This window comes from Theobroma cacao, chromosome 3 (assembly GCF_000208745.1).
Source record: "Theobroma cacao cultivar B97-61/B2 chromosome 3, Criollo_cocoa_genome_V2, whole genome shotgun sequence".
Taxonomy (NCBI): domain Eukaryota; kingdom Viridiplantae; phylum Streptophyta; class Magnoliopsida; order Malvales; family Malvaceae; genus Theobroma; species Theobroma cacao.
Genome location: NC_030852.1, coordinates 5427920 through 5440185, shown reverse-complemented (window position 1 = coordinate 5440185; position 12266 = coordinate 5427920). Strand labels below are relative to the sequence as shown.

The 12266-nt window shown below is 35.0% G+C and overlaps 2 protein-coding genes across 3 annotated transcripts; one reads left to right on the top strand and one right to left on the bottom strand.

Moving 5' to 3' along the window:
- On the top strand, nucleotides 360–6905 carry LOC18604336 (Down syndrome critical region protein 3 homolog). Of its 2 annotated transcripts, none has more exons than XM_018117883.1 (12): nucleotides 360–566; nucleotides 660–752; nucleotides 870–934; nucleotides 2469–2523; nucleotides 3017–3106; nucleotides 3197–3281; nucleotides 3367–3462; nucleotides 3645–3829; nucleotides 3942–4030; nucleotides 5236–5335; nucleotides 5410–5450; nucleotides 6319–6905. In XM_018117883.1, the coding sequence occupies exons 1-12, from the start codon at nucleotides 510–512 to the stop codon at nucleotides 6344–6346; spliced, it is 984 nt and encodes a 327-aa protein (XP_017973372.1). In that variant the 5' UTR covers nucleotides 360–509; the 3' UTR covers nucleotides 6347–6905. The 2 variants fall into 2 exon arrangements, with proteins under 2 accessions (XP_017973372.1, XP_007036810.2); XM_007036748.2 differs by having other exon boundaries at nucleotides 6225–6601.
- LOC18604334 (aldose 1-epimerase) lies at nucleotides 8924–11756 on the bottom strand. Its single transcript, XM_007036744.2, has 5 exons — nucleotides 11569–11756; nucleotides 11391–11440; nucleotides 11031–11157; nucleotides 9769–9873; nucleotides 8924–9687 (listed from the first exon to the last, which is right to left on the bottom strand). Exons 1-5 carry the CDS (start codon nucleotides 11672–11674, stop codon nucleotides 9065–9067), a joined length of 1011 nt encoding a protein of 336 aa, XP_007036806.2. The 5' UTR covers nucleotides 11675–11756; the 3' UTR covers nucleotides 8924–9064.

Sequence of the window (12266 nt, the reverse complement as noted above, 5' to 3'; positions counted from 1 at the left end):
TATTAAAATTTAAATATTTATGTATAAAAGATATGTCTAAATAGTATAGATTCAGATTTATGCAAAATAAGATGATATAGATAAAAATAATATTAAATTATAATTGATAAATATTAAATAAATCTAAATATTAAAAATTAGAGATTATTATTTTTAATTTTTTTATTAAAATAAATAAATATAAAAATATCTATTTAAATGTAAAAAATAATATAATTTTTATATAAAAATTAAAAAAAAATTAATTCAATTGAGAATAACATGATTCAATCAATTAACCCAACTATATATACTACTTTATATATATTATAGATATTTTTTAATTTAAAATTATATTTATAATAAACATTTCAAAAGAAGTCACTCTAATATGGTATAATATGGAGGATTGGACCGGAATCGGAGCTGGCTCTAACCACCTGGAAAATATTTAATGCTGGAAGCTTTCAAGGTGCAAATCTGAGAGCAGTAGTGGGTGAGCTGAAGTGCAGGCCGTAGAGATAGAGGCGATGCCAACAAGAATAGAGCTCAAGCTCTCCCGACCCAACCGCATCTATCGCCCTTCCGTGCGCTCTCACTTTCTCTACCTTCTCCAATAATCAAATAAAAATGGGGATTTACAATGGATTTTTCTTTTAATGTTTTTATTTCTCTTATAGGAGCCTCTTCAAGGCAAAATCGTGGTGAAGTCTGCTTCTTCCATTTCTCACTATGGAATTCGCATGGCCCTCAACGGATCAGTCAACCTCCAGGTCCCATTTCTGTAATCACTTGTTTGTTCATGGAAAGAAACACAGACATGCAGCCACAATTTTAAGTAACTAATATTGTTTTTTTTTCCTTTTTTTTTACCTCTTCTTCGTTTGAAGGTTCGAGGAGGATCGGCAGGCGTAATCGAGTCCTTTTACGGTGTTGTCAAGCCGATTACCATCCTGTACGTTTGGCTTGCTTTCTTCTAATTAAAAATTAGGAAATAAATTCACCATTTAAATGTGTGGAGAGTAGTTGAGATGAATCTTGAAATTTTACGTCAATAATAAGCAGGGTTTCTTATAAATGACTACAAAAATCTGATCACGGATAGTGCTTTTAAACCTTTTTTAACAAATCTGAATTTGTCCACATACTTTACAATTTGCTATACATTCATATTTGCAAGCGTCTGTCTTGTGTCCTACCTAACTATTCATTGGTAACCGCCTTGAAAATTTGCTCAAGTGGTAAAACTTGCAATTTGATTCGTTAGGATAGGTGTGATTGTATGAATTGGATAATTGTGCAAATGACGTAAAAGAGTAGTTTGAAGTCTATATTGACAATGGAGAGGAATTAATTTCTATGTCATTATAGTTAAATGGTCGCTATTTGCTTCTTATGATTTAGAAAGTTTTAAATGTCAACATCTGAGGCCTCATAGCTTGAGTAGTTGGACATGAATACATGATCCTTGGCCTAATGTCCTTGTAGAAGGCATTGAGGTGTTTTTTTGAGAGTTAGGTATGGTTCTTGATGCTTAAATATTTTCTAGTTGTTGTGTGGTTTGTTCTAGTAAGCAACAGTTGGCATTTCTCTAGTTGAAAAGGCTTATGATGAATTTATGAAGCAAGAATGCACCCAAATAAACTAAAACCAAAAACTTACCTTGAAAAGCTTTTTGAATAACTTCTCCAGGCTTTAAGTTGAACCATTAGCCTCTTTATGCTCCAGGATTTGGAATGCAATCACTTAATTGAAAAGCACTCTTACCAAAAAAAAACCATAACTTTTCTCTTTGTTTGTTGTTCTTCTTGGTCGATAAATGGCCTTTGTTCTATATTTTGTTTTTCTATGAAATCTGTGCTGAGAGTTGAGTGAGTAAGAGAAAGAAAGGGAGTAGTTCTTATAAGTAGTGGGTGGTACCACTATTGAAAAACTTTGGTAACTATCCAACTTTCCCTTTCTTTTTAATTTTTATTTGAGAGTTGGGTCAGGTTGGCCCATCATGGGTGCCCAGCCCACTCTCAAATCCAATAGCTTAGAATGCTATTCTTGTTATGTTAAGTTCTCTCTGCCAATCTGCAACTCTAGATCAGGTATGCCTAGGAAACTCTGGTACAGGAATAAGTTTTAGGCTTCGAAGAAGGGTGCTTGAAGTCTCTATGAGGAAGAACTGTTTGACAATGCTAGACATGACATTTTTGCTAGCTTTTGCATTATGTTTTTTTAGTGAAGCTTGGAAATTTACTTGCTGTATGCATCATGGCACCCCTTTTACTCGTCTATTATATGTTGGGATTTCCTAAATAACCAAAGGCATATTTTTTATAAAATTACCATTGTCTTGGTTACACTTTCTGTCCTGTGTATTTGGCCTATATGACAATATGCAGGAATGAATTGATCCTTTAAATGTTCTCAATCTATCTCTTCTTCTGTTGGGCCTATGTGAAAATCTCTACAAGTGATTTTTTTTTTTCTTGTTTGCACAGGAGTAAGAGCCTTGACATTAAACCATCTGGAAAGATTGTTTCAGGTACAACAGAGGTATTGCATCAATTGTGAACTATATAATTATAGTATGTGTATGTATTTGTGCACATTGTATTTCATTTTCCCTTTTAATTCCTACTATTTTTTTTCTTGGCATGTTATATTTGTTCCTTTTCACATGATAAATATGTTTTTTTATAAATTTATTTATTTTTAAATTTTGAACAATGAGGAAAGATAACTCACACATACGGGTGCATGCTTAAGTGAGAGATTCACAAGTCCTATGATGAGATGATAAAATTGAAATAGTGGTACTTTAGCATACACCACAAAGCCTACCATAAAGTCTAACCTTAAGGGAGTTGATCTCTTAGGAATACCAAAAGGGCAGAGTTTTGGTTTCTGTGTGTTGGTGAGCAGAGTCTAAGAACAATATCAAGTTTGATATAACTATCTTTTAATTTAACTTTCTGTCCTTTATTCTCATTTTTTTCAACTGCAAGTACGTCATATCTCCTTTAGTCATACTTGTTTATTGTGGCAGATACCATTCTCTATAATTCTGAGGAATTCTAAAGAAGATAATTTGGAAAGATTTTATGAAACATTCCATGGAACAAATATTAGCATCCAGGTGAATATTTACTTATAGTAGAGCTCTTTCTCTGTTTAATCTTGTTATTTAGATCACTATTGGATTCTTTCTTATTTTCAACTGCAATAGTATTTGGCAACTGTAGATATAATGAGAGGATACCTGCATAAACCATTATCTGCTATAGTGGAATTCATAGTTGAAAGTGATAGAGGTATGGCTCAGTTTAAAATCTTCCTCTCAATTATATCCACATGAATTAGATTAAATAGTCTTTGCCTTTTCTGATATGTTTTCAGCTGATCTTCTTGATCAACCGATTCCTCCTGAGATGGTTATCTTTTACATTACTCAAGACACTCAAAGACATCCTATACTTCCTGAACTGAAATCAGGTTTCTGCAATTTCCCATTTTCTTGGTCTAGTATCCTTTACTTTGAAATGCAGGGAATGTCTGATTTGTTATTCATATTTTTGTAAGGGATTGGATGATCTGGAGCTTCAGCATCATTGCATTTGAATCCTTATCATAGTGTTTTCATGATCCCCTTGCTGACTAGATGTTTGGCTGAATAGGTGGCTTTCGCATCATAGGAAGAATATCCACACAACGTTCGATGCTTGAACCTCTCAGTGGAGAACTAACAGTTGAAGCATCTGCAATTCCAATTTGTTCCATTGACATTCACTTACTTCGTGTGGAGTCGATTCTTCTCGGGGAAAAAATCGTCACTGAAACCTCTTTGATACAGACTACACAGGTGCAATTCTTCACGCCCAGTGGAACTGTTTTAATTTATTTGATATATCTTGGCCAAAAACGAAAAAATCAGTTGATGTATCATTTGACATCTTTTATTTATTCTTTTCTAGGTAGCAGATGGAGATGTCTGTCGTAATATGACTCTGCCGATATATGTTGTACTCCCCCGTCTTTTGACTTGTCCAACTGTCTTAGCTGGGTGAGTTGCAGAATTTTTTTTTCTATATCCCAGTAAAGTTTGCAACTAACCAGTGATTAAATTTGTATTATTTATTATGTCTACCAAAATGAATATCTTAAATAAATTATAGGGAACTTTTTGGCAGCATAAATTGCCATAATGTAGAGTCTGCTTTTATGTTATCGGGATATTCTAACCTTGCTACATATAATGCATATACTTAAATTCAAGATGTTTGGGACCCTAGTTATAGTTAAAGAAGCTGAAAACCTAAGAGGTTGAAATTTGGGCATATGCTGATAGCTATTGTAATATCTTGCACCAAAAAGGGCTGCTAAAACTGACAAGTTTAGATGACGAAAAAGAAGTATCTTCTTGGTTTTTTTTCCTTCTTGAAGGTATAGGCCTTTTGCATCAGTTTAGTCTATTGAATATCTGGGTGCAGGCATGTTCCCCGTTGCATGGAATATTATTCCATAATGAGTGAACATCCAATCCATGGTATATTTTACCTAATTTTTGTGGGAGCAGGGCTTTGTTATCCATCAGAATGAAAGATAGTTTACAAAGTTCATGTGAACTTAAGATAGAGAAATCAGGCCCTTACCCTAGCATTATACTTCTTTCTATCTTGGGTCATATCTGGCTGTGGGGTAGAAATCTTGTAATAGAGAGGATTGATTATAAAAGATTTGAGATCGTTCTGATTGGAATTCATCTCCTATTATCCTTTCTTGCAAATTCATCATCCGAATTGCTTTCTAGCATAACTTTTCTTTTTCCTTTTTTCCTGCCCAGGCCCTAGGAATGTTAATAGTTGCTAAGTCATGTTAACCTTTATATGTTTATGTTGACTTTATGGTCTGTTACGGTGGCTACTAACAGCATTATCTTGGTTAATTCAAACATGTTTGTCATAATTTACAGTAGCTTACTAGATCCCGACGGGTTTATATTGAAATACACATTTTCAATTAAAAAAGGAGTATGTGAAAATTCAAGAAAATCACCAGGGAAAGTCTTGATTAATTATCGATATCAATCATGCAGCAAGAATTATCTGTTCACATTTCTTCATGATAATAGATGTGACAATTGACACCGTTATTGTAACTTTATTTATACATACATACATACATATATATATATATATATATATATATATATATATATACCACTNTATATATATATATATATATATGTATTTCAAATGCATTGTGCAGTCCATTCTCCATTGAATTCAAAGTTGCTATAGTCATCAGCTTTCAGTCTGAGTTGTCCAAATTACATCCCAAATCTGATCCGAGAACTCCAAGACTATGGGTAAGCATTATTCCAGGTTTCTGTTGCATATCAAAGCCTTTTGCCGTATCTAAAACTGTCTTTTCAAATTTCAGACGGCGATGGAAACTCTTCCACTTGAACTTGTTCGAACAAGGTGAGGTCCACAAATTTATGAATATCACTCTGAGTAACAAGTATAGCTGGAAATGAAATAGAAAAGTGAAGAAAGAAACTTATGTTTATTTATGCATCTTATTGATAATTTGTGCTTGATTATATGCTAGTGGCTTTCAAATTGTAATTCGCAAATGTTGGAAACTTCAATTGCTTTGATTAAATGTAGGGTAGGAAGATTGTTTTGTCATTGGTTGAAATTGCCCGTCTCTGTAGAATTGTATCCTAAACTCAATTTTATAAATAAAAATGCAACTTTTTAGAAGGTAGCATGAGAAACTTGAAAATAAAGTATCAAACTCATAATACAATCCCATGAGATTGAATAATTACCTATATTTCAATAAGATTCAATAACCTATACTTGGACGATGAGTAATCCAATTTCCAACCCTATCCTCCTTTCCAAGTAGATACCAAACATGGTAGAAGATCATTTTTATCCTATTCTTCCACCATCAAGTGCACCAAACACCCTTTAAACATATAATGAAGTAAAATTGTCATGGGAAATGAATCAGAAGGTGAAGCTTCTAGAAGAGATGCAGATATTAATACATGCTTCTTCCTACCTCTTGTGACTGGGAAAGCTGAATGAAGTCAATAAACCATATTGAGGAAATACTAAAGATGGAAACGCCTTGCTTCTCCATCTTATTATTAACTTCTTGCAATTATTACATGTTCTTTTTTTTTTTAAAAAAAGTAAACCTATAATGCACTGAAGCTACTATTGATTATTTCTTATTATCAGCCCCTCCCTTTTTGTGTGATCTCCAAGAAGCATACAATGTGAAGCACTGTCAGCATATCTATGGTGTTCATTGGTTCTCTTGGCAAATTTGCAGTGCATTTGACTCCAACGCTAAGGACTGATACAAAGCATTCCCAGATGTTCCCAATGCTCATGTCTCTGCCGCTTTGGCCAGTTTGATTAAAGACTCCTTCATTTTCGAATTTGATTAAAGGAACAACTATCTCCACCAGACAATCACGCAGAGCCATCTTAACATAACCATGTAGGTTCCAATCTCCTGTAAACATGCTGCTTGTGGGACATTTGCTTGTACACAACTCCATTAAAAGGATGCCATAGCTGTACAATTATGCAATTACAAACACTTCAAGTAACTGCCACTCTATCTGGGAAAGATCATATGCAGAATGTATCAACTCTAATAGATGGTAAATTAAACAAAAAATCGTTTAACAGGTCATATAAACTCAACTCTATCGGAACTAGGAACTAATAGAGAAGGGAATTGCCTGGTGGAATGTATCCCATAGTTCCTCTTTGAATTGCTTTGCGCCTAAGTGGTCACTGTTAGAATTTAAATTTTCTCTCTTGATTTGTTCTTTTGTTTGACATAACGTAATGCAACCCTTGACTTAGAAGATTTATTTACCTAATGCTAAGATGTGTTAGATTTTTGCATTTCAAGCTTTCTATATATAAACTACAGAATGAATGAATCAAACTGCAGAATACTTCTTTGTTCTCTTTTTTTTTTCATATTTCTGCTATATGATATTACTACCGAAGACACCTTGTTAGCAAGAAATCACTAACATGGGCAGTAAGGTCACTACCAAGAAGAAAGTTGCTAGGCTTTAGATCACGATGGACAACCGGCCTGTCAAATTGGGAATGCGGATTCAGCCCCTGGACTAGATTCAAGTTTCTGGATTCCTGCTGCTCAGATGAAATTGGATGTAGCGAACATTCTAAACTCGTATATGGCATAACCTCGAACACCAAAGTTTTGAAGCCGTTGCCTTAAAAATCAATAGTTGAGGAAGAGGAAATGATCTTGGCAAGATTCCAATGCCCAAGGTTCCTTAGCACTTCACATTCAGCCATGACAGTCTTTAGAATCCCTTTATACACAGAACACTATCTTCCCTTACCAATTAAGTTGGTTGAAGAGAAAACCTGAGTTGCATGAAGGAGCTCTGCGTGTATAGGAAAGTTTTAGATATTTTTTTTTTTTTAAAAAAAAAGCTGACCCAACGGTTGATTGCAAAGTGACATGTCAAGGACAAAACAATGAATGAATTGATATCAGTGGAGAGATTTACAATTGAATCTAGTAACACACCTCTCAGGTGATTTTAGGGAAACTACAAGAGGCTTAGATTGGTGCAATTAGTCAAGGAAGTAGAAAACTTACGTCAAGGGGGTTGCTGCCAAAATTTAAAGGCTTCCCAAATTCTTCATACCATTCATCCCCATATATTATCAAGTAGTACGAGTCCTGAGGAATTGAGTGTTGATGCTAGAATACGCCCTGAAAACTTGTTTTGCCCAAGATTTGGGAGGGTCAAGCCCAAGTGAGGTGAAATCTGGCCTTATCAGCTATGGAAAAATGAATCATGGACGAGAAATTATATAGCTGTTTAGGAACTATACCCGAGAATCTGTTTGAAACCAACTGAAAGAATGGAGAGCTGTCCAAGCTCGACAGGAATGTTTCCTATAAGGTAGTTCTCCATCAGAGAAAGAAAAGGAGAGAAGAGATGTTCCCAAATGAAGGGGGAATTGTTCCTCTGAAATAGTTCATGGCAACGTCGAAGAAGATGGAGCGTCTTTGACAAAGAACCTAGCTCGATAGGAGTTATACTCCCAAGCTCAATTGCATTGAGGTTGACAACTCTGAGGTTCTAATAATGAGTAAAGTTATGCACTCGACTAACTTCTTGAGTGCTGATAGATGCAGAACAGTCACTCTTTGATGCCGACGACTGCACGTTACCTCCTTCGCCAATTGCAGAAATGAAGAGAATTATTCCATGCGCTGATGACCCTGTAAGGATCAACTGGCATTCGAGCCTTGATGGCAGGCAATGCTTGTCTGTCTGTCTGTCTTTCTGTCTCATTTGTGTACCGAGAAGCCGTTGCAGCCTTGATTTTAGTCATGGATTCAACATATTTTACATCACAAAGAATGGAAAAGCGTCAAAGAGAATAATTTAGCTAGCAATAGCATTTACCTAGCAGATTGTATTGCTCCACCTGTTCATCTTCTTCTTCAAGATCGCTTTAAAACAAGTTAACCATAGAAGCTTCATGAAGTTTCACGGAAATGCCTTTTTATGCATTATTATTTATGGTACAAAATATGAGTTAGAAACAAATAAAACTTCCTAGGACCAAAACTTGTGATGATGTTCAAAACTTAGCAAGACATGACTGACAAGCACCCCGCTTGCAATGGCCAAGGCTGATAATTATTACTATTCCTTTTGCGAGACTTGGCATCATCACGTACATACAAGAAATAAGAGACCAGAATGAAGTTCATCAGGATTAGAGTTAATGCAATAGGAACCTCAATGGTTGAAATTTTCCTCGGGTAGGAACGAATCTTGATTCTTTCCGCCCTTTTGAAGGGGGCAAACAAAAAACTCCAGTATATGGTAGCCATTTTTCAACTTTATTAAAGGCCACTTGGATGATCAGAAAATACTTCCAACTCATCATCATATTATTAAAAGGCATAACTAAAAGGCAGCCATGTTCTGGCGCTCAAATTTAAAGAAAGCAAACCAACAGCACACTTTATTCCAATATGGACAGTCAAAAGAATGAAATATTTATTCAACCGAAAACTCAAACAACATGGTGTGTTGATACTTGTTACCAGGTTGAACAACAACTGATGGGAAGTTTGGTTGGTTTATGGCATTTGGAAATCCCTGTGTCTCCAAGCATAACCCTGAATGTTTATTATAAACAGCACCTCCTTTCCCAACAACTCTATTCACATAGTTAGCAGTGTAAAACTGCACCCCAGGGGCACTGGTCCACAAGTTAAGGACCCTTGCACTCGATGGGTCCTTCACTTTGGCAGCATGTTTCAAACCCAATTTTTCTTCCCCACCACCAAGCACATAGTTATGGTCATAACCCAAGCCTACCTCATGGATTGAAGTACCAACCTTCTTCTCAGCAGTGAAGTCGAAAGGGGTGCCTTTAACTGGCATGATTTCACCAGTCGGAATTGTGTTCTGATCCACAGGAGTTATATGTGATGCCCATATCTGGATTGAATGGTCAAGTATGTTCCCTGAGTTGTGGCCTGCTAAGTTCCAGTAAGTGTGTTGAGCTAAGTTAATTGGAGTGGCCTTGTTCTCAGGCACTGCTTCCATCTCAAGTTTCATTGTTGTGCTTGAAGTTAGAGTGTAAGTTGCAGTCACAGAAACATCGCCTGGGTAACCTTTAAACAGGAAAACAGGAACATTAGAGAGAAAAAAGAAGCATACATGCAGAGAGAGAGAGAGAGAGAGAGATAAATTACCTTCCTCACCATCAGCGCTGTGATACTTAAAAGTAATGGATGGGTTTTCGCCTTTCTTATATTCTACCACCTCCCATATTTTCTTGTCAAAACCCTTGAATCCACCTAAAGGAAAGAGAAAAAAGAAAAGAAAAGATACAATAGGAATGAAATATGATTGCTATATACATTCATACAACAAATGCCTCTGTGTGGAAACAATGAGTACATCTGAAATGGGTGTCAAAGTCAATCAACAGCAAAACTATTCGTTACCAGTAAAAGAAAAAATTATTATAGGTTAATATAACGGTCCTTCTGACTGACAACAAACAAATTTAAGAAAGTCAAGTTTGCTGTTGCAAATTTGTTCTCTCTATTTTATGTCTGTCACTTGCTGTATCTAAAAACGATGCATGTCTGCCTAGCAAATGATCGTATAAACAAGAGTTAGAATGGACTCCCAATTCAAGTAAGCCCTCAAAAGTCACAACAGAATAATCAAATCAAAAAAAAGAAGAGCATTTCTGTTCATCATGTTTTCTTTCTTTCTGTTTTTTTTTTTGGTCCTTTCTGGAAATTAATCAGTTCTTATATCGCTCTGTGCAATGATAATAGCTATTTGCTAAATTATTAACAGCAGCTTCATCGTCTGAATGAAAATAGAAGGGGTCAAATAAAAAGGAAACATCTCAAATTCAATATCTTGTTCAATTTTATCTTTACAAAATAAAAAATTCTGAGGTGAAGCTTTCGTTTAAGAAAACTTATAAGGGAAAAAAAGGGAATGCAAAATTGATTCACAGACCCAAGCCAAATTAATAGATAGAGCAAAGTTCCAAGAATGTTTTTGACCTTTTCTCTCATATAGTTAACAACATATAGAATCAAAAATATTAATACTTTCCATTGCATCATCCATCAACAACCAATTGAAGCATGCAGAACATCAGTTTGATCTAGTTACTGCAGTCTCATTCTGGTCAGCCAAGACTACGACAAATATCTTTTATTATTTAAGAATTGATGGAAAATATTAAAGACCAAACAAATAGAGTGAATACGATACTGAAAGTTCTTCATCATTCCTAGACATGACAATTTGAATCAAGCTTCAGAGAACCGCCATTTAACAGACCATAGTTAGATTTTTCTTTTTCAAGCAAATTAAATAATGTATGAACCAATGAACAATAATATAAATTACAAGGAAAAACAGCAGCACAAAAGACAGATCAAGAACAGTTGAGAAATATGAAAAAAAGAAAAAGACAACTCTATACCATGGAGACTGTTTGGGGGGTTGTTAATTGGCAAAGAGTATTCAACTCCATTAAGAGCAAACTTGCCCTCTTTGATCCTGTTTGCCACCCTTCCCACAATGCAGCCAAAAAAAGGTGAAGCACCTTGCTGATCACATGTAAATTAACCCAAAATATATTAAAAAGGATTAAAAAAAAAAAATCACTTCCCAGTTCCCACATGTCAAAGTTTTCTTTCAATTGTAAGGGATCAGTATTACAAAGCCAGAAACCAATCATTGTGTAAGGAAAATTCCAAACATGATATTCAAAAGAAAAGTCATATGATTTTGCCAGCAATGTAGAATTAAATCTTCGAAATTAAGAGACGAGAGAATTTACCACATATGGTTCGAGAGAGTCGAATCCCAGGACAACATCAGCTAATTGACCTTCAAAGCCAAGAAGACCCATTGATCATTAACAATTGAGCATTCAGAAAAGAACAATAAATAAATAAATAATGGATTAAACAATGATTAGATTTAACCAGGAAAAGAAAAGATTTGACGGAGATTACCGTTCTTGTCAGGAACAGAGAGAGAGGTGATAGTGCAGCCATAGTTGGTGATCTTAACTTGCATGGTACCATTGTTGAGCTCGAAGATCTCTGGTTGGCCTGCCATTGAGACTTGAGTTGGTGTTCTGTCTTGGGAAGTAAAAGAGTTTGAAAGAGAGAGACTTTGAGAGCATTTTGGTACAACTCGGTTTGGTCGTTTATAAAGGAGTCCAGTTTGTCAGTGTTGGAAGGTCTTACGTCACTTGTGCGATCCTAATCCCTTACTCCGCGCCACGTAGACAACCCTTTCTCCTATGTATCCAATATTATCCAAACAAATCAGATTTTTAAACCTTGCCACTTTCTACTTCTATGATTCCTGATTTGTTCAAATACTATTAATTTAAACTTCAAAAATCAAAAACAACGGAGCGTTTATCCGACATAGTAAATTTTGATTTTGAACCGAATAAGTTTTATAATTAGAAATTAATTAATTACTATCAATTAAAATTTGATTTGTCATTTTTTATAGTACCAATATGGTATTTGGTGTAGAAGGTAAAGATTCAACATGATCATGTCATGTAAGCATATTCTGTTATACTATTATTATGATATGTCGACATGTTATGTTATATCATAACGTAATATAAAAATGACAAAATACAATTTGACCAATGACATTATTAGATAGTTATAAGGATTTATTTGATATA